The 22,882-nt window shown below is 42.2% G+C and overlaps 1 protein-coding gene across 22 annotated transcripts in view; it reads right to left on the bottom strand.

Annotated features, from left to right (window-relative positions):
* Window positions 1-22,882, bottom strand: part of LOC116939958 (neuron navigator 2) — a 271,136-nt gene that overhangs the window by 53,659 nt on the left and 194,595 nt on the right. For 13 of the 22 annotated variants that reach the window (XM_076065371.1, XM_076065356.1, XM_076065361.1 and 10 more), the window contains 7 exons: window positions 9,565-9,703; window positions 5,109-5,436; window positions 3,963-4,785; window positions 3,110-3,634; window positions 2,615-2,680; window positions 1,996-2,025; window positions 584-628 (listed from right to left, as the gene is read on the bottom strand). In XM_076065371.1, the coding sequence (XP_075921486.1) occupies window positions 584-628; window positions 1,996-2,025; window positions 2,615-2,680; window positions 3,110-3,634; window positions 3,963-4,785; window positions 5,109-5,436; window positions 9,565-9,703 (1,956 nt within the window). The remainder of the gene's footprint in view (window positions 1-583; window positions 629-1,995; window positions 2,026-2,614; window positions 2,681-3,109; window positions 3,635-3,962; window positions 4,786-5,108; window positions 5,437-9,564; window positions 9,704-22,882) is intronic. The other 9 variants (XM_076065362.1, XM_076065365.1, XM_076065363.1 and 6 more) reach the window with 5 other exon arrangements.

Genomic DNA, 22,882 nt, shown 5'->3' with positions numbered 1-22,882 from the left:
TTGGAGTTTGCATGTTCTCCCCGTGGCCGCGTGGATTATTTCTCCTGGTCCAGCCGGTTTCCCCCTCCACATTTAGAACCATACTTTGAGATAACTGAGATTATTTTGCTGCAATAGATGTCCAAATGATAAGCCACTTTGATGATCTATCATTTGTAGCCAGGTCGCTTATGAAATATAAGTTGATACCTCAATGGGCTTCGTCTGGTAGGATGGGGATGGTTTAGTGTTTTATTTGTACGTGTTTGGGTGATTTGTTTACCTTTCTGGTACTTTGCACTCCTACCGTGTTTTTGCATTGCCTGTTGTAACGATCTTACCCGCCCCTACTGGACATCTATGAGAAAAGAGCTTTCTAGCTCATCGGATTCTGCCAGTATTAATAAATATTCTGATTCTGGTCCACAGCAGTTCTGGAAAACAGGATGACAGCAAAAACCGGCGGACCAAGAAGCACTGCGAGGCGCATACTGGAAATAAATAAAGAGAGCGCAAAAAAGGAAATGCTCATGAGCAAGTGGGGAGAACACCTCGGAAGGAGATCCACAGCCAGTTTAACATCATAGAGGGGGGGAGGGGGTACCTGAAGCCCTTTTTAGGCAGGGTGTTCCTGTCAAGAAGCAGAAAGCTACAAAGAAGGAAAAGAAGAGAAGAAGCCCAAAGTGAACAACAACCGGGTCGTGCTCTTGGAGGGGGAGCTCAGAGGCACAAGGATCTAAACGCTGCCTCTGACCTGGCGAGGGTTGGGTTTGGTGCAGCGGAAGAGCAACGTTGGCAGCTCACACAATCACGATGAGCAGTGGCAGTAGGGCTTGAGGAAAAGGGCCCATTAGGACACTGATTGACAAGTGTGCCAATATGTGCAACAAAATCACCGTTCCTTTGCTTGTATCACAAATAATATACATGGCAATACAATAACGCATGTTACTGGCAAGTGATATGACCAAATGGCAAATTGATGTTCTGCACGACACAGATTCTTATAGTCGCAGTGTTTGACTACATTTTTTTGGTAGGGTCAAACACATCTTTGGACAGAGGCCATCATGGAACATATAATTTATTAATGTTTGTATGTACCCGTGTAGTAATTAAAATTAATATGATTCTGTTCACTTTAATAGTATATCAATGGCTTGTGTAAGAATTTATAAAAGTGCCGATTGTCGTGTCATTTTACAAAATAGTGGTATGTGTGAAATTATAATGCCACTATTTATAACTACCTGGGATATGTGATTGCATTAAATTATTAGGTAGGGCATCTGTGGAGAGCAAACAGTTTATTAAATGTTACAGAGCGAGTTTGAGGACATATGGATGCAGACCACAGTGCCATAATATACACAAATTATATTGTTGTCATTGGCATAATGAATCAATACTGGCTAAGCAATCAATAAAAAAAATACCTTTATGAAGATTGCTATTTAATAAAAGTTGGTTTCAAGCATTAATAATGCAATGGGTCATATAGTCACATCCGAATTATGTTGCAGTGTACAGGTAGTGTTCATGTGGCCACGGTGATTTTTTTGTGACTTTGATAATATAAAAAAAAAACTAACTTCCAACTACAAACCAACCCCATGACCACATTTCACGCCCTCAATCACAAGCCAAAGACAATCTGTCCAGCACTGCCACCGACTGCTGCCGCTTGCTGTGGGGTGAACGCATGCTGCATGCAGATGATTCTACCAACCTCCCTGCTGCACTCTACTCTCAGGCATACGTTTCAAGTGTCCTCCTCGACAATAATAATTATCCGCTTGTACTCCAAACACTCCAGCCAGACAACTTTGAGGAGCATGTCCCAAAGGCTTGGAATTTTTGTTTTTAATTCACTTAGATAAACAGTAGGAAAATTATAGTTTGTTATGTTTAAGAGCAGGTAATGGGTACATTTAAATATTTGAATTTATTTCAGTATAGATGGCAATGAAATAAATTATGCTTTGAAATTTATGTAAAAGAAAAATGCAAACTCACTTATCCAAGATGTTCTTATTCTGAAGTTGCCTGAAATACACAATTTAAAACTCATCAATGAAGATTTAGTTTTATGCAATTATTAAATAAATAAGTTTTTCATTCACGATGTAACAACATGTTTATCTTGATGCACAGCTCCAGCTTTGGTATTGCATCCTCTCTGGCTGAGTGAGGAAATCACTGACAGTGAACGGCTGCTTCGGAAGTTCACTCCGTTGACCGAGGCACTTGAATTTTTAAACCATTGACGACTGCACCAATTAGAGCCAAAACCAAGGAAAAACCCTACGCTGTTAATATCATTCCAATGTGTACGACACCGACAGCAAACACAAATAATGACTTGTGAGTGGAAGACAACAACAAAAAACCCCACAACTCTTGTCATCAAAACACATTTGAGGATGGCGCCACAAAGACAGAACACTGCAAATATTTTGTTAAAAATGTGCATGATTAATCAAACACCGACTTGAAGCACAAATCACAAATGAATGTCAGAAGGTCATGCCGATGTACAAATTCACCCTATGAGTCAAAACATACTGACGGATGGCACAATAACATTCGGCTTGTTTTCAGGCCCCCTGTAATTACATTCTGCCATTGCAGTTACCTGTCTTGTCTCCTAGGTAAAGTGTTGCTGATAAAATGCGTGCTTGTGGTTGGGGAGGAAGGGGGACTGAGGAAGGAGGGAAGAGGAATAAGGAGAGAGCAGATATAAAAAGGGCTGAAGGGAGTAATATACCTTAATGCGCATACGTAACATTCTGGAACATATCTCATCTTGTTAAACCAGTGCAGGGCAAGAAAAAGGTAGGTACAGGCAATTATATAAAAGGGATTTACAAACGACCATCACCTTCAAGAGAAAGTATTTAAGAAAAGGTAAGCTGAGAGTGCTTTAATGTTATAGATATTAACGCATGCAGAATAAACTTAAAAAGTAATACACCTTTGGTTAAAAACGTGCGTAGCTCAAATTAAGAAGCACAGCTCGCGTTGTTCGTCACCCCGGCAGCCAAAGGATGACATCCGTACAAAACTTTCCGGCAAACCAGGGGTTGCATACACCAATGGTGTCACCGTGGGAAGGTTAGGCCTCACTCACCTCTCGGACATGGTGGACTTAAGGCTGCTGGTCCTCACAAACGAGCACGGGCCGCTCTCCGGCTTGGACGTCGGCGTCAAGCAGCCGTGCGGCACCGCCGACTGCCCCCCGAACCCAGCAGCGGCGGCCATGGAGCTCGAGGCTCCGGAGAGAGCCAGGTCCAGCGGCTGCCCCAGTGCCTGCTGGTAGAGGCCGGTTTTGCCGGCGGCCGTCGGAGAATGCGCAAGTCCGATACCCCAAGGCATGCCGCCGCCTCCGCAGATGCCCATCGGGGTGGGGATGGAGGCCTTAGGAGGGCCGGGACTACACGCGGAAGAGGAGGAGGTGGCAGGCGAGGCTGGGGAGAGCCCCGAGCTGGGGCCGCCGCTGCTGTAGCTGCCAGCCATGCTGCCGTCCACGGGCGACGGAGAGTCGGTGCTGCCCTGCCGGGCCAGCATCGCATGTGGGTTTGAAATGATGGTGGAATTTTTCAAGTTGTCGCTACTTGTCATGATCTGCTTGGTGCTTTGTTTTCCTCCGAATAACCTGTGGAAAAGGAAGGTGAATTAGACAACAAAATTGGATGATGGTAGACCATTGCCGCTCATGATTTAATCAAAACTTATTTTCAGAAAGTCTACAAGAAAATGCTGTTTCAAACGATAAAAAATAGGATTGAGGGATCGCAGTGCATACACCAATGTAATCACAATGAAACTAAGTACCTGCCATGAATTGTTCTTGCTAACTATTATTCATTTGTTCAAACAAGATCAGACTAAAAACAAAAGAAAGCACAACCCAAGTAGTCAGCAGCCTTATTTTTCAAATGCCGTATTAACAAGCAGCTCGGCTTACCTCGTCTACGCCTTACCTACGAAGCGTTGGGGAAGAAATGTCAGGACACTTGGGCACGGGCTGGGTGGGGCTGGGCGATGCGAGAGCGGGAGTCTGCGCGGGGCTCAGCTTCACGGAGCAGCCCGACGCCACACTCTCCGCGTCAGAAGAAGCCGCCGCTCCGACCGCGGCGGCAGCCGCCGCCTTCTCCCGGTCCGTCTGGTTCGCCGGGGTCCGCTCTCTCTCCGCCGGCACCGACCCACCCGTCGATTTGTCCCTCTCGTGATGCTGCGCGTGGGCCAGCACGGCCGCGGTGGCGTGATGGGGGGGGCCGACGGCGGCCGGCGGGCTGGAGCGGCCCACGCCGATGCGCGACGGCTCTCGGAGTTTGGACCCTGGGGGTCCGCTCGCGGACTTGCTGCTCACGTTGGAGTCGACGCTGCTGGTGCTGGAGCGGTTCCCCAGGCCGCGGATGTGGCCGCCGCCGCCGCCGGACTTGGAAGGCCGGGGAAGACTCCTGTACGTCAGGGCGGCGCGTGACGCCGGGTCGTCGTGAGAACCGTCGACGCTCGTTTTACGCCCGCCGATGCAGGCCCCCGCACGGCCCGCGATGCCGGAGGACTTGGAGAGCTTCCCCACGGTGGCGGAACCGCTCGTGATGGTGGCGCCGCTCGCCGTGATGATGGTGCCGGGCTTTTTGAAGCCGAAGGCACCGCCGCCCGTGGGCCGGGCGATGCCCGACGGCGGCTTCCTGCCCTCGTCTCCGCTGCTGCGGCCCGCGTCCGACGGGGAGCGCTGAACAGCGCCGCGCTTAGGCGAGAGGCAGCCTTTCTCGGACGCTTTCGCATCATCTGTTTTCCCTAAAGCAAATGCGGAATCTCATTAGCTCAGAATGACTCTTCAAGCACATCACCGCATAAGGTTGCTGCACTTGTGCCATACAAGCTCTCCGGTGTGTTTTCAGGTTGCGGTTTTGGCATCATGATGTCTGAAAAATTTCGCTCCCACAATGTCTGGGAATTAACATTTGTGTGCTCGACCTGAAGGAACGAACTTTTCCGACGAGGAAGCCCCCAGGACATCATGCCAAACGATGCGCTAGCTCAACCCCGGAAAATACATGGGAGAGTCGCTAAAACAACGCACCGCACGGGCGAACACGTGCAATCACAGGACAGCTCACCCGGCGTCTTGAGGGCAGACGTGGCGGCTTTGCCCCGCGGAGGAGGCGCGATGCCGACCTGCGCACTCATTCCCCTGCGCCACGAGCCCGTGTGTGCAACGCTGCCGGGTTTACGCAGACCACCGGAGCTCTTCTCCGACTCATCCGACACGTCCGAGGGGTTGCGCTTCCAGCGTGCGCCGGGCTCCATCACTCTTCCTCCGTGCTCTGGGTCCATCGAACCGCCCCTGCTGCTCCCCACGGCTTTCATGTCCTCTCCTGCCGAGCCTCCGTGCTGCCAGCCGCCGTTTCTGTCCACCCCTGAGCGCTTCTCATTGTCCGTACGCAGCTGCGGGAAAAGGCATCATTATCATCATCATCATCTATTTAAGTGGCCTCCCACAATATGTGCATTTATTCATATTAATGTTCTAAATGCTTGGCAGCAAATTGCAGGGGTGGTATTCCAATCACGGTGTAGCTTACATTTATCTCTTTGTGCGTTCAATTAGTGAATAGGTTTTGACACAAAATGCATTTTGCAATACATTTTAAGAGAACGATGGGAGATATTTTAGCAATGTTTTGAAGGATAATGCTCAATTGGCCATATCTTATCACCGAGTTCTAATTCCTAACATTTCTCAATTGTATTGCTCATAGTCATTAGAAATATTTGCAGGCTTAAGTAAGAGATCTAAATAACTGCCTAAATAAATAAACAAACGGGAGAGAACATCAATACCCTTTCTATATTCAGGCTGCAGATTTCAAAGGCATGCTTTGTCCGGCTGTCAAGAAATTCAGCTGTGATTAAGACAAATGAAATTATATTATTTTGACCTGTTTAATGTCTGAACATTCATGCACAAGGCTCTCAGAAACCCCTTCGAAGTGAAATGACAATGTTTGACGTTGTTCTTTTTTCATCCATCGTAATCTTTTTCTCATGATAAAATATGTATTGTATAATTCAAAGATTATAGCAAACATTTCTTTGTGGTAATGAACAATTTCCACGACATATATGCTTAAATGAAATGTACGTACAATTTAATGGTCATTGAAAAAACTTTAATCGTTAAATATATTTGAACAAAATACTTGTAGTCACGTATCGGGTTTTTAAAACGTATAAATAGAAAGGAGGAATGCAGATGTATTTATAATTATACATGCCAAGATGTAAGTACCTTACATGATCACATAATTTACTGCACAGTAGGGTTTATTTCAACCAAAAGGGATTATTTTTCAAATCATGAAACCTCTTGAACTTGTTTTTAATCTTGGTAGTACAATATAAATATATACTCCAATTAAAAGGCAAAGTGATAAATTATTGGTGAACAAAAATATTCATATTTAGGTTTTCTGCTCGTTTTATTCTGACGAAGCTTCAATGTGAATCCAAACAACAAAGCTTTTAATACATTATAGAAACAATGTTGATGTGGAGCAACAACTATAATTTAACATTGCGGTGGTTGAGCCATGAAATTACATCGTGAGTAGCGAATGTATGGGCTAACCACACACCTTGTACATTTGGGAAACGCTGCTTTTTCTTTTGCTGATTGCCAGGTCGATGCCCTGCCGATTGCAATGCCCAGCGTGCAACCACCAGGGGGCACGTGATCTCACAATCTCTATCTCAATTAGCCTGAGCCGGGAGGAACTAAAGCGCGGACTGTTTTGGTAATTGCTGCTTTGTAAGCACAAATTGACATGCAACATAATTTTATGATGCTAAATCTTGCAAACTCTTAACTTTGACTTTTTATTTTAATATACGCCCTTAATCTATCGTGCTCACAGTTTAATCAATTTGCCTCGAGTGTCTACAGGATATAAGAATAGGTTTTCCCATTTTTTCTGGCAACAAAACTGTTTGTGTCAAGATGTTAAAAAACACAAAACTGAAACCTTTTGCAAGGAATCATGTCTGCATTGACCACAGATACTTGTGGTGAAAATACAAATAAAAAAAACATGCTCTGAAACCGAGGGCGAAGCTCTGTTTCAACACACAACGGTTTGTCGGCCTCCAGCAAGGGCAGCGGATGGAGAATGCGAGGACTAGCGCCGCAACATCTTGAAAGTGATCGTTTTTACACATTTTACATCAATGTGAGTAGGCCATAATGCTCCGCCAGCGAACGGACACGATTCTACAAACCACACACCAGCGATCTGTATTTCCAGTTCCATATATGGGGGTGGGTTTTTTGGTCTCAACCGACCTCTTGCCCCCTTGTCCCAAGCAGTCTCTCCCCCCCACCGTGCCATTTTAAACCGCGGAACAGTCAGTGGATGATGGTCCGCACTTGTGTGCGACACACTACTGACATTATCCCGTATGGAGCAGCCCAGATGTGGCCATTCATCACGTAAGTGCTCCATTTCAGGAAGGCATTGATGCAGTGCTTGGGACCTTATGGTGCATTGGACGCTGTCGGCACAGATATTTTAAAACATTAAAGGACTGTGCCTGTGGGGGGTTGTGTGATATGCTGCAGCACATGTGCACAAGATTTTGGATAAAATTTCATTGAACTGTGTTTGCATGCGCCAATCGATTGTTCGGACTAATCAGCTTCCACAGGTATTCAGTGATTTGTTGCACGACAGGTGCAGTGATTTCGAGTTGGTCAGTGTAGTGAATAAACAATTAAGGAGGTGGCTGGGTGGTTAATGGATCAAAGAACTTGTCTGCAAAGCTGAGATTCTGGATTTTGAATATGGGCTGCCACCCGTAGTTAACTGATTTCTCAAGTGTAGTGAGTTGATAGCGAGCCTACTCACCCTGGTCACCCATGACTGAACAAGAAAACAAATAGGGTTTTCAATAAATATCAGTTTAACACGTAAGCATATTTGGTTTGCCTGCCACACATGTACCTAAGTGTGTTTGAACTTCTTACGCACCATACATATCAAACCGGTAGTGTGGGGGAAAAGACACCCTACTAAAACCCACATAATTTGCGGTTATTTGATTGGATGGTAGAAAAATATTAAAAGAAAAGCTTCTTTTGTAGGCAAAAAAACCCAGTGATTTACAGGCATCATATACTGTCGTCATGTTAGGTTTGGCACACAACTGGGGTTGGCACCTGAGCTGCAATGCCTCACATATCACACAGGCTGTTAATTAAAAAATGTGATACACTCAATTTAATATATTCTTCGAGGTGTGGAAGTGTGCATTGCAGATACTGGATTTGACATTATTAACATCAAGCCAACCCTTATTACATATCATCCCTATTGCCTTTCCTTGAATATAAAGTGGTGTGTCAATCAGCATACCATAACTGTCCTGTACTATGTATCTTCAATAATAAATTAAGCAGTTTTACACGTAGGCTTTCGCGACCAATATTATTCATAATAAAGGTTTTTTTGTTAGATGGCGTTATTTATACATGTGTCGCAACCCTCCACCACCCGACATGGCCAATCATAAAAAATGTGTCACGTTGACAAAAGACAAATAGTCCACTACTTTAGCCCACCGGTGTGTTGATGAGTGAATCCACAACATTTACAAGCAATAACCTTTTTCCAATGTAACATAAAAAAAAACCTCCCAACACTCTGGATATACAAAATACCAGAGGCGACAAGATATAACACTGAAGGCAAGTGGAAACTGGCAAAAAAAAACATTTTGAGAGCTCGCCAAAATAAACGAATAACAACAATTTCGACTTGTCACGCGCACAGTATTCACTCGCTCCTCCAAGACAGACAACGACTCGGGAGACACGAGGAGGAACCTCCGACAAGCGGGAAGGCAGCCACTTCCGATGAGCCGGCGTCAACACGTTGAATAACGGCAAAAGAAGTGGAAAAAGAAGTGCAGGAAGATGGCGGAAGAGATGGTGAGGTGAAATCAGAGAGAAAGTGGAGTTTTATAGCTCATCGGATTCCTCAAGTATAAATAAATATTTTGATTCTGAGTTCTGAGGCTAGCAGACTACTGAACAAGAGCAACTAAGAAAGTGAACAAAAAGGAAGGAATGGACGAAAATGGGGGAGGCCTTTGGCCAGAAGTGGGAAGTTACAGGCTGATAACATAAATTAATTACGATTAATAATTCACTTTGGGTGACGCAATGTAATGATTTGGTCAAATTTGTGTCGTAAATGAATCCACTACCAACATAGCCAAGCATTTTCATCAAAGCCAACCAAACTACACTTTTTAACAGCCCAATTGCTATTGTTTCAGGTCACCGGTACGTTGAATAACAATTCTCACAAACAAACGTAGCAATCGGAGAAGACATTTCGCTTGAAACCGTGCCAAGCATCTTCAGGATATCAAATGTCAGGTGGCGAAGGGACTTAGGATTAAAACTTGGGAAGATCAGTGCTTGGCCTCACCCAAAAATCAATTGTGAATTACAGCATTGGCCGCAAACACCTACGTATTAGTTAGATGGAGAATTAATTGGTGCCAAGTTCTCACCTTGGCCTCCCCCTTTCTGCGAGTGGTAGCCGGCGTCGTGGGGTAGGAGCTGACCGAGGAGCTGGTGTGGATGTCGTCCGTGCTCACGTTGTCGATGGTGTCGCTGAGTCCGCTGCTGATTGAACTATCGTCGTCCCAGCTGCGGCCAGGCACAACATTCGATTTGGGAAGGAGAGAGAGAAAAACAAAACACATTAGAAACCACAACACAAGTGGCACAATTCTCTATGGGCGAGGGAAACACGATTCCAAGTAAAATGCTCGAACCTTTCCCAGAAATAAATGACTTCAAATTAATTTGCATTTATTAAACTGTCTTTGTACAATATGCTGCGGCAGCATTAAATTCATATTTATTTCTTGGTACTGTACAATTTTGGACAGCAAAATAAAAACAAATTGCATGGTCATGTTCTATCACGATGGCACAACACAGTGATGCTGTAAATCTTACTTGAAAATGAACAATGTAACACCTATTCATTTATGTAATGTTACAAGGAACATACAAAACCTCTCCAAAAGGGTGATTTTCCTAATTTGTATTCTTCGACCTACACATTCCGTTCAATTGCATTTTGTCTTTGAATCACACGAGCTCATGAATAGAAAATAGTTTGCCACAAAATAAATGTGCCTCAATTAAACCCAGAGCGCCACAACAATGCGATATCACAGCAGGTATACACGAGATCCATCGGCCTGCCTACTCCAGCACGGAGCGTGTGCTCGAAAGCCTATCTGTTGCGCAGCATCGCCGCATCCAATTTCCCCCCAAGTCGCTGGAGCAGAAGTTTTATTAACGGGGAAAAAAAGGGCCTTGCTATATAGCCTCACACTATTGCTCTCCATCCCCTGGATTATTTTGGCACCAAAAGTACTGTTGCCTCACATTTTATGAAGTGATGAAAAAAACACGACCTACGAGATAAAAGCAAGCTACCTTTATATAATCCCCACAGAGTGTGCACTCGGTACAAAAATATATATTTGTCGTATCTATCACGCTGCAGGCTGCCTCAATTAATGCCTGATGGATGTTGGTTAATTTCAGGTTCTATTGTTGTCCATTCATGTAATGCCATTTTCTATTGCATTATTCATGCAATGTATGTTCAATTTCCATGCAAATAGAGTATTTCAACTGCCACAACCTTATTGCAAAGTGCAATCACAATGAGTTAATCTATTTATTTTAACTGGGCTGAAAACAACTAACTATTCACCTAACTTGATTAAAGGAATTGCTTTGTCTCTCCATATCAGTGGGTGCTCATCGGCTATACTACTAATCACATGATAATGAAAGGCTAAACACACATAATGACCTGTGTGGTTAAATTATAAAAAAATACTTAAACAAATTATCTCCAACTTTTTGATTTAAAGCTTTCGTGACTGCAGTAATTCATATTCTTAGCTCTTTCGGTAAAGTCACGTTGAAGGGTCGAAACGTCGTGAGAATTTTATTATTTTATTGTTTCCCTTCAACGTGACTTTCCCGAAAGAGCTAAGAATATAAATTGTCTCCATATATATAAAAGGCAAAGTTGTGAATATGTGTGTCTGTTCAAAATGTTTAGCGTACTTCCGAACATGCAACAAACTTGAAATTTGCCATGTGGGTACTTTCCAGACTGTACACCATGCAAAAATTATACAAATACACTTTTTTTTTGGGGGGGGGGAGCTCAATTATGCATATATTTTTTGCACACCAAGTGAGCTGTGACGTCAAATCTGTCATGTGACTCACGCATGTGGAAGCGTAACGCATTGTAGTGTAGTGCTTAGCGCGCCATGCTATGAACCCGGCGACCCGAATTCGATTCCCGCTCACAGCCACCACCGGTGCCGATTATTTGAACCGGTCCTGGGCCTCCCCTAGGTCGACTCAGCCTCAAACGAGTAACTGGTGTGGTGTGTGAACACCGCCACTGGGGAGACAAAGGCGGCCGCCTGTGGTGAATCCAAATCCCGGGTGAAGCCGGGTAGTACAGCTAGTTGTGATATATAATTAACTATATGTGATATATGGAAATATTCAAGTGATTGAATAATACAATAGTTCATTGAATTGAAACGGGTTTTTTCTCACAATTATAAGTGAAAAGAATGTAATTATGTTGTATGTAAAAGTTCCACATTCTACAGCTGGCTTTGTAATGAAAAAAGTCATTGACATTCAAATTCCCTCCTGCCTATGCTATATGTTGTGGTTTATAGGCAAGGCAGTTGAATCATAACAGCTCAAAAATATTACAACAACATTACTAAGAATGTAAATAATTTAGTGTTATAATGAACAAGGTATTATATTGTCATGCTCATCGAGAAACAACATTATTTTAAATAGGATGGTGTCAAACCCACTTTGATAGTACAATTATTAAAGTTCAAACATGTTCAATTATACTTTGTGTGACTCCAGGGGTACTACGTAAAATTTTCTCCATCGCCCACCTCCCCTTTAACGAAGTGGTTATAAATAACATACTCTATTCAATTCGCCTTTCCAATGATTATGGAGTATGGGTAAAGATTGACTCCAGTTTAAAAGGCAAAGGTGCAGCCCTGCAATTTCTTGCTCTTGACACTGCTGGTGGAGGACTAGGAGAAGGCGATTGAGACAACCCCTCTAATCGCTATTTGGCCTACTCTTCCACACTAGCCAGGCGTCTTGAAAGAGGTCGAAGTATCCACCCCACCACATACGACCTGTAAATCTCCATTCATACTACTGGTGGACAGAGTTAGGGGTGGGCAGGGAGGGGGGGAGTTAATAAACTAGCCCATTGTTAAACTACCGTGCCAGGAGATCGAACCGGTGTGGTCTCTGGTTTGCAAGTGCAGTATGCTAACCATTACCAAATGGCAGCAGCCCAGATGTAAAGAGGAATTGACCTACTTGCCACATTGGCTATTTCGATTTGCATCAGAGCCATAATTTTGCCACATTGGCAAACGAACCGCCATTCTATCTCAATTTTCAAAGCATTGAAATGCCAGTTTTCTTACACATTATGTGTGAAGTCTGTTAGCGGTGCGAGCGCTTTGTTACCAAACCCAAATCCCGAAATGCAGACGACCGATCCATACAAGCCGACATTCGACGCTGTTAAGATAGAAACAGAAGCTTTCCACGTTTGGCGAGTATTCCGCATACGCGACATAGAAGCCAGGAAGGCTAATGTCAATGTTCCATTAATCCTTCATCTCGCTAATTACGTGGCTACCGTGGAAATTGTGCATACAGAATAGGCCACCTCTATTACGGGGGCATTGAGTGTATGCAAAATACCATAAGTGATCTCATTTAGGGCCAGGTGAGCACCTAATTGTGTTGTTTTCAGAATGAATAACCCTTTTTTGGCACAGCGACATGCATAGCTGTTCTGACCCCACCTCATGGATACTGCATTTATAAAAATAAGAAAGTGTCTCATCATAAAAAGCCATTCAATGGGGATGGAATGTTTTGGAGGAATAAAACATAAGGCAATTTTTGTAGAAGAGGCAGCACTACATGCTCAAGAATAATAACTACACAATATAATCAAATGATAATGGAAAAAAAAACAAGGTAATGTGTCGCCAGTGATGCACACGCAAAATCAGAAAAATATCACCATGTTCATTATTAACACTGCCGCACAAACCAAAAGATATATAATAAACTACGGCACAATCCTATTATATATTTTTTCTGTCATAAGGCGATGGTGTTAATGGAAAACGTGGTGAGATTTTTTTTTATTTTTGTGCAAACCCAGTTTAAGAGGACTCCTGCCACTACTGAACACTGCACATTTTTTTCACAAAAGCAATGGTTAAGTTGGAGAAAGCAACAGTAAAAATCTATAAATCATTACCATATTAATTATTGCAGTGAGCTAACGCGTTAATTCGACTGGGATACCAAAATCGGTCGTGGGTTTGTCGTGTTGGTTATTTTGAAGTTAAATTGTGCATTTATATCAAGAGCTCATTCACATGTTAAACACAGTCCGTTCAAAACGTAAAATTGGGCATCATCATCATCGAACGTGGCCGATGTCTCTCATCCACATGCTCCAGTTTTAACTCGAAAAACTAAAACGCCCACCAAGTTGCAAACGGATCATTCTGGTCACTAAACGTGCTCACTGTGCAGAGATAGAAAAAGATCTGGAGATCATGTCTCCTCGTCTTCGATGACACGAGGGAGGGAGGGGAGGGAGGGAGAGGAGGGAGGGCAGCTCTTGCACTCGTCATATGGTGAGTGACTGGCCTCTTTAGAAAGCAGCTCTTGCAGGATTTAGCACTGTGTCCATTATCGGCCAGGTAATTGAAAATAAAATTGCCGTGTACACCTGGCTCAGTTGGAATAATGCCGAAACTAAATAATGGTAATTTTTAAATGCCACGCAAAAATGTGTGGCCCACTACTGGGCAGAAATACAACAAATATAAATATTATTAATATAAAAATAATTATAATTTTCAGTCCACTGTTGGATGAAGACTTCGCAAATCGTGTTGGTCACGTGGAATGTTTGACCATACCTCCCCAGAACTGGTTCTGTAATTGCAAAAAAAATATTCAGGGGAGTACAGTGATAAACGTGGAAACACTCCACCCTCATTAAGTTGCATTTATATTCACAGAACTCTTCTTATCCACAGTGCTGTTACTGGAGGCTCCTATTATCAGCGGCAGCTGTTGGGTATGCAAAAAATCCTATGTTTAATGGCAGTAGTCATTTCATAAGCCCTGTCTGAAATTTGGACATTAATCTCATTGCATTGTAGCCCAAGCAATTAATTTGGCTAGACTTAATTGAAGTAAAATATAATTAGAAACAAGCACCCTGTCAAAATATGGTAATATCGGCCACCTTGCAATGTATTGTTGTAATTAATATGCTGCATTAAGGACATCTCAGTAATGGTGGTATAAGCACATGTTCAGAACCGAAAGAGTCACCCGTTAATTAACAAGCTTCTATCAAAATCAAAGTAAAGCCAATGTTACCTCCTCAATAAATAATAACTGACTAAATGTTGTTTTGCTGTTAGTACCATGAATGCAAATACTAATGTAGTCAAACTATATATTGACTCTGCTCTTCAGATGAGGCAGTTACCGAAAACATTTTTAGCGGAAAACATTTTCAACAGCACACCAACTCCCACAAGACATAGTGCTTTCATTAGCTGTGCCCACCCCTGAAGCTAGGGAGTGGAGTGAAGGTTTAAATCAGTGACCCTTGGACTCAAGAGGCTGGTATTCTGTCCGCAGAGTTCACCCTGCTGCTTTCCACTATAAATACGAAGCAGCATAGCATCATTCAACAGCCATACGAGTGATGTTGTTGTGAACCTGATTCATATTTGATGAATGATGAATTTGCCGAGTACTTTGCCAAGGTGAGTTATGGTCTTTACAGAAAACTTTGGGTGGTAATCACCGACCACAGCCACCCTCACGGACACATTTAAAGTCAACGCAGCATTTATCCTACGAAAGCTTTGATATACTCTACATAGGAGTGCTGCCATGGTGACATTTTGGCACACTGGAGTTCACCGGTTTGATATTCCGGAGCACCACTTGAAACAATGGGCGCGTTTCTTTAATGCTGCCAACTCTCCACCCAGCAGTAAAATTGGCCTCACCACAGTGAATCCATCAGTGGGTCACGTGTGGTCGCTAAAAGTGCAGCACGAAGGACAAAGATGTTTGGCTAGAAGTTCAAGAACAGGCCAAATACCCCCTAGAGGGCCTTTCCAGAGGTCCTTCTAGTGGAGATCCTTCTGCCAGCAGTGGTGAGAGTATGCAATTTCAGAACTGCACCTTAACCTCTGCAAAGCTTCTAGATAACAGGACACTGACAGCGGCAGCAGCGGCCATATGCGGATCATCTTAGTGAGTTAGCTCTGCCTATCGTACTTGCTGGTAGCGCACACAGAGCACACACTCCAACAAAAACACGTGCTGACGCTGGCACTCTGGCACACATCTGAAGACCAAATTCCTTCAGAAATCCAATTAGGAATGCACAGTTGTGTCGTCAGCAGTGTTGGCCGCAAGACTGCATGTCTATCATACCTCTCCCAACAGTTTCATAAGAGGAGCACAGCAAGGAAGAATTACTGTCTGTGTTGAATCCCAAATGACAAACAAGCCCTTTAAGCTCCGTTTCTCCTGCAGCAAGGCCAGGGAGGTCTTGGTTCTTAAATCTTGACAATGCTTATCAGCACTGGTAGATGATTAATGCCATGCCTTGAAGCCATGCAAAACACAGATAAATCATGTATTTTATTCACTTTGTAATTATTGCAATTACTGTACAAATAAAGGCTGAACCACCCATTGACTGTGCAGAGAGGAAGCCAACCGGAATTCATGCTTTGAAATTGAGCTTTTTCGAATTAACATCGCTCAAAAAATATGTATCTCTCACAAAAAAAGTTCTTCCTTGCATTATACTTAACTTAAAACGTCAAAAGTCTGCCAGCATCCTTTCACACGCTGCTTCTCGGCAAGATGAGCAGTTTGCTTCAGTGAGATTATTTCTTAAAATGTGGAACATTTAATTAGATTAAGGATATACTATGTGTAAACACAGTACAGTATTTTGTACGTATGCACTCGGAGACCCACGTATACACTGACTGCATAGCCATAAAAAAAGCCTGAAGCTATGCAGGGTTGAGCCATGTGGGAGAGCCAGGTGTTGCAGCCAAATGAACGTTTGCCAATGATAGATGCCTTGAAGCTGAGCTGCCACAAAGCCATTTGCCCATATCAACACTACCACGCGGAAATACATTGTATATATAATTTATATACACAGCATATGTGATTCATCGTGAGCGGCCATTATGCCATCCACTGCTGGATGAAGACCTCCCCACGCCATCCCCATTCCTCGCAGTCCACCATCCATCTCACGCCTGTGCCTCCGAATTGATCTCAGGACTCCATCTCTGCGGTGGTCATCTCTTGGAATGTGCTCCCTGCTTCGGCTGCCATTCCATCACCAGTCTCGTCAGGCGATCGTCAATCTCGGCATGTGACGTGTTCTGCCCCACACCTATTTACTCTTTTTGATTGTCAATATGACATAATTTTGCAATTCTTCTCCGTTCCATGTTTTCCTCCCTCTGTTTCTGAGTGTGATGTCAATGTCTACTCTTGCCAATGTGCATGTTTCAGATAGATGTCAGAGCAAATAATATGCACCGATTGAAAGCATTATTATTCAATCATAAGAACCTACATCTATTCTGTATACATAACATTTATATGAAGCTGTTCCATAAACAAAATCCTATTCAGAGAGCCTGACAATAACTATGAAGAACTTTGTGAGTTTAATATTTTGCAGAAGAGAAGGGAATGAAACAATACTGAAAGCAATGAAAGGACGCATGAGGTATGTACAGTTTTAAAATTTCCCATTTAGGACAAATAACCCATTACAAATAATTTTGTCACATTCAAATAGGGGAAGAATAAGCAAATTCACGGCATATACAAGTTAATATTACACCTTTAAAATTTTAGCTTTGTGCTGATCTTTATTTAAAAAAAAATCAACGTGCACCATTGCCCTTTTTCTGCATCACAGCAAAAAAACCGATGATGTACAACATTCAATTGCAGATTGACATGTATTGCTGCCAAATTTCATAACCGCAAACGACCACGCTAGAATGTCTTAAGCCCGAGTCAAACGTGAGAACGTCCATTCACGTGCGTCTCTTACCACAATGCCGCTGTGCTCAAAAAGACGACACTCTGTCTAGACATATAAATGAGAACAATTTAGACTTACAGTAACCCTCTTTCTCTCTCTCACCCTCTCTCTCTCTTTGGGCAAACTATAATGGCATCCCATTAGACAGCAGGAGAGGGATAGCACAGCATTAATGATCTTATCTCTGGAACACCGCCATTCTGGTACATGATTTTCATTTCAGGGAAAACAAATGTATTACAAGGAGACCAATATTGTATATTGTTTATGAAGTAAAAACACAATGTGTAAACTATTTTTTTTATATACATTCAACTATACGGAGAATGCACATTTTTTTTATATCGAACAGTGGATTTATGATGCCACATTGAGGTAAAATAAACCAATGCGCAGCAATGTCAGTATAGCGCAAAAACTGAAAATTAAGGGGCTTTTACGTGCGAATGAATCCCGCAATACTGATATGTATTTAGTTGGAACAAAAAAAATATATTTAAAATGGTCTATAATAACTGTACAGGAACATTTTGGAATGTTCGTGCTGTTACAGGTATTAATACCATGCAGATGATCCATTCAACGCAATTCCATTAAATTAGCTCATTAGCATAGCACTTTACTAATTATACTAATCCGCAGTGTAAAAACAACTTAGGTCTGTATAATGCTGTGGGCTGTATCACTTGGCTCTAACCAAGTCATTAAACAGAACGCAAAAAGAGTAATTATGCAGTCCTGGCTAAAAAGCTGTTATTATGTATTTGTTTCTGTGTACTTACCGTAGAGGATTTAAAAAAGCGTACACAAATGACTATGTAACAACATAACTCGGTTGTAAGCCGTCGTGGAATTTAGGACTGCACACAATACTGCGCTTTGCAACTACAACCGCCAGCACCTGTATCGCAGGCACTTTGGGAATCACAAAATTCCCCATCAGTAAAGCGCCTTGTAAAACCGCAAATGCTCCACTTTGACATTGGCTTTTGGTGTACTCCCCACACAGCGCCTGGACCAGACCCACATTTACTGTCTGACATGTAGATTGTCTGGTTTTTTTCCAGCTTTCACTTATTTCCTGCTTTTTTATGTATTCTTGTAAAATAAAATGCAACATCATACTTTGCTTTAGTGGTGATATTTGGTGGTAGATTTTGAGATGAAAATGTGACCTGCTATAGAGAAGTGAAAATAAATCTCAGACGTTTTCATGGTATTTTCAAATTCCTTCTTTTCCCAGAAAGATAAACAAAAAATCCACCTTGCACGTGACATTTTTTGTATTCTGTCCGAATTTTCTTTCTTTATCTTCAAGCACAAACTGTCTATTATTACTGCTCCAACCATCATGCCCTGGAGATTCCATAAACTAGTGAGATCTATGGCCATGATTAGATGCAATCATTAATTATTTTCTACCTCACAGGTATTGTTTCTTATTTTTGTACATATGTGGTTGCGTCGTTAGCATAAGCGTATATATCATATATATTTAATTTGCATAACTATACATAAAACAGACCTACATTATGAATGTCCACAAATAACAAACAACTAAGTTTAGTCCATCAGCTTATTGCGTTTCCAGACCAAAAGTAATACAACAGCATTTGTTTAAGTAAGAAAACTCTGACAAGCCGTTGAACAAAGAGGGTCACTGCATCACACACTTTAAAATGCGCTTCTGCGGCCGTCTGGAACGCTCTTCCGATATTAGGAAGCCACTGGAGCCATGCACTTTTAAATGGAGATTGAAAACGAATTTCTTTAGAACTGATTTTTGTGTTTAGTTTGTTGTCCTTCCCCCCGCACCTCCGATTAGCACGGTTGGCTACGTACGGTGTTGAAAGATGTTCAACGTACACACACGCACACACGTACAACCTTCTGGGTCTCATCGGCAGTCAGGCTTGTTGAAAAAGTTCTACTGGTTGCCAGATACTGGCATCTAGCATCTGGCAATTCCATGGGGCATTATTAGATTCAAGAATCGCTTTTTCGTTTCTACTCATGAGCACCGTTTCTTATTCCGTCTGTCACATTCATCTGTACACACGTATTGTTAGCGTGTATCAATTCATAGATTTTAACTGATTAATGGACGCATCATTATACCCCTATCCAGTTCATATTATGCGAGCCATCCAAATATATTTCAAATATGGGTATCTGATAATCTTAGTGGATAGATGAAGCTATCATAACAAATATACAATGCTGAATACCTAATTTTGTAATATAATTATTTTGGAATATTAGAGCTGTTCACAAGTTTAAAGCTAAATGCTTGTTTAAGTAGATTTATTTTTTCAAACCTGTAAAATAAATCAGTCGCAAAATGCATTGCACCTAACCCAATGCTTTAAAAACAACCCGAACCTTGATACCAAAATGGTGTAATGTCATGAAATTAACTTCATTAATTATTCATGTTTGCTTTGTCTCCATTTTCTGCAAGTGCCCTTTGGATTTTGAGAAGCAATCAGTGAAGGTCCACATGTGCTTGGTTGCTAGATGAGACCGAGTTTTAAACACATACGTTCAGCGGTATATATACAAAATTCACTTTTTTTTACAAACCAGGTAAGTCAGCAAAGAACAGATTAAAGTAGTTTTCATTTCCAGTTAATAAAAACAACAAACCCTTACAATAGATTAATATTTTTTGCTGTTGTACGATTGATATCATAGTAGAAATGAAATATCGGCTGTAGTTTCCCCACAGTTTTATTCTAAGTTTATATAATCCATGGGGTTATATACATACATAATACTTTGTTGTACATATTTAAACACAAGTAAAATCAAGTTTGAATAAAAAAATATACGGAAGATCTTGAAAAGCAGACTGGTGTTTGATGCTAAAGATGCATTCACTGATTAAATATACATTTTTACCAACAGCCCAAAAATAAGAAAGAGCACTTTGCTTCTTCACAATAAACATCTAATAATATAATCATGGACAATACTCAAATGACAACAAAAAAGTCCGAGCATTATAATTGTATTCAGGTGCAACCCTGAAATTTCTTGCTCATGCCCCTGCTGGCAGAAGGCCTCCAACAAGTGCCTCTGGAGAGTCTTGAGCTTGCTCTTCCACGCTGGCAATGCATTATAACACAGAGCTAAATATTTAAAGTGCACATATACAAGGGTGATGACAAATCCAAACCATGCCAAAGTCATTACCCTTGAGCCTTTTTTGCTCCACACATCTCATGAGTTAGTCATCATGGCCTCATCATCACTGATGTCATTAAAGAGGACATCAACTTTTACGCAAGTGCAGTAAAGGTGGCTGACAGAACGCACCACGAATTGATCTAATTTCCAAAATACTTGCAACAGAATATTTATTTTTTTACAGTATAAAACCAGAGACAAAAAACAAGAATAACAAAAGCGAGGATACAATTTCCACTCTTTGCGAATGAACGCCGGCATTACCGTTAACGTACGCACTTCGAAACGCACTCTTAATCTGCATTACGCTCGCGTTTTCACGATTATATTTTTTTGTACGAGGATTCACCATGATGAGGACTAATCAAGTGAAGAAAACTATATTTCATAGAACCTTGCCACCAGGCAGCTGTGTTCAGCATTCAACCGTGACAGACCCTCGGGAGGTGATAATTAAAGCGGGCAGAATCGCCCCAAGTCCTGGCCGACTAGGTTCTCACCATATGCCTGGTTCAGCAAGGGGACGCAAGGGCCAAATGCATATGTGCCGTGGCTTTCTCCTTGCTACAGTGCCCTCGAGGTACATTTATCTTAACGTTTTCACTTTTTTGTTTAAACGCTATCTGGCCATGGGAAAACATTTTCTACAACCTCTGACACCATTTTTCTGAGCATTAACTGCTACCAATCTCATCTGCAACCAGGTTCAAACTGAAGGCACCGCAATCTAGTTCGAAAATTGTTACTCTATAACCTTTAAGTGCGATACAAGATTTTAAACACGTACATAATACATTACTTTACGTAGCCGTTGGTCAGTTAACATTTCTCTTGACAAAATAAATAAATGACACTTACAAAAATGCATAATTATGCACACTTATGAAGTGTTATACGTATCTCGTTTACATTTAAATCAACCCTCAATGTTAAAAATGCAATTTGTAACTAGCAATGACAAGCAACAAACACAACGCTAAATCAAACGGAGCAATATAACGGCGCACAAATTTCAATTGAATTTCAACGTGAACAAAAAAAAATCTACACTTACAAAAAATATTTCCTCTGTAACAAAGAATACAATGCAGCATTTAAAACAAAAAACAACAAACAAAAAACATTAACCGGCAAAACAATGCAAGCCATGAATCAATCTCAAACGCGGGGCATCGAGTGGAAGCTACTCACCCAAGGTTTAAGCAATAAATAATCCCCTTTCCTTTGAGCAGCACAGAATAAAAGCAGCCTCCCCAGCCGCTCTCTCCCTTTCGGGGGGGGGCGGTGTTGGTGTGTCCCAACTCCGGTGTCTGTGGATTCCGCCTGAAGCTACATCCCCAGCCCTTGCAGGTGCCTTGTTACTTAGCCAAGCCACGCCCAGCAACCAATGCCACAGTGCCGGTCAGCATCACAACAGCAGGGATGAATGTTTTTGTTCATTGTGCCACCACCAACCACCACCACCCCCCCCAGTTCTAAATCGCACTTGCACGGCACAATTACAAAGTGGTGCGGTCTTTTTTTTTGCTGCTGCTGCTGCGATCCAACGCCGATCGCTCGCCGTTATTAGAATTCGGCAGAACGCAAGATTTAAAAAAAACGCTGCCTATGTGTTTGATAGTATGCCAACTACGATCAAATGAACACTACACGCCGGAGGAAATTTTGTACAACAAAAAGCGCCAAGCTATGGACGCACATCACACGTGAAATAAATCACTGATAAAAGGCAAATAATATAAAGGATGCTAATTTCTTCAATTAAATAACCATAACGTTTCACTCACATACAGTATACCATAAAAAAAAACCTACATACAGTGCATACAAAGCATACCAGAGGGGTAAGCTATATGTTTTTAAATTATATAGATTTTAAACCTGTGTGCTGTATACGCACATCTATAAAACCGTATACATTCAATGGACTTCCTCCATTACCAAGGTGTTGCAACCTATGGGGTTCCAGACAGCCAGTCACTGGGGGTGGCATGAAACACCCTCGCAAGATGTACTGGCTGGAGCTCGAAGCACCCTTTCCATCCTCCAAAATGTCTTGTGCCTGCTGGCTTATAGACGTATTCCAACTCCGTGGACTGAGAATCCCACATGCTGGCTAAGAAGGTCTATCAACTCCACTCCTCATGACTCACAAAGTGGCGATTACCCACTGCCATTACATTAATTACGTGGCTGACTGCAGAGGGACACACAATAGGAGTGCCTGAAGGGGGCCAAGCTAGATTTGCTTAATGAATGCAAATTCCTTTGCATCTTCAAATAATCGCTTTCAATCCAACTGCAGCAGCATCTTTCCACTTAACTGTGAGGCAGCTGAAAGCTTTTTTCATTGATTTTTTTTCTACACACGCGCGTGTAGAACA

The sequence above is a fragment of the Petromyzon marinus genome, chromosome 7, assembly GCF_048934315.1.
Source record: "Petromyzon marinus isolate PM22_M1 ecotype Great Lakes invasive population chromosome 7, UKy_Petmar_22M1.pri1.0, whole genome shotgun sequence".
Taxonomy (NCBI): Eukaryota; Metazoa; Chordata; class Hyperoartia; order Petromyzontiformes; family Petromyzontidae; genus Petromyzon; species Petromyzon marinus.
This window is presented reverse-complemented; position numbering and strand designations above follow the sequence as displayed.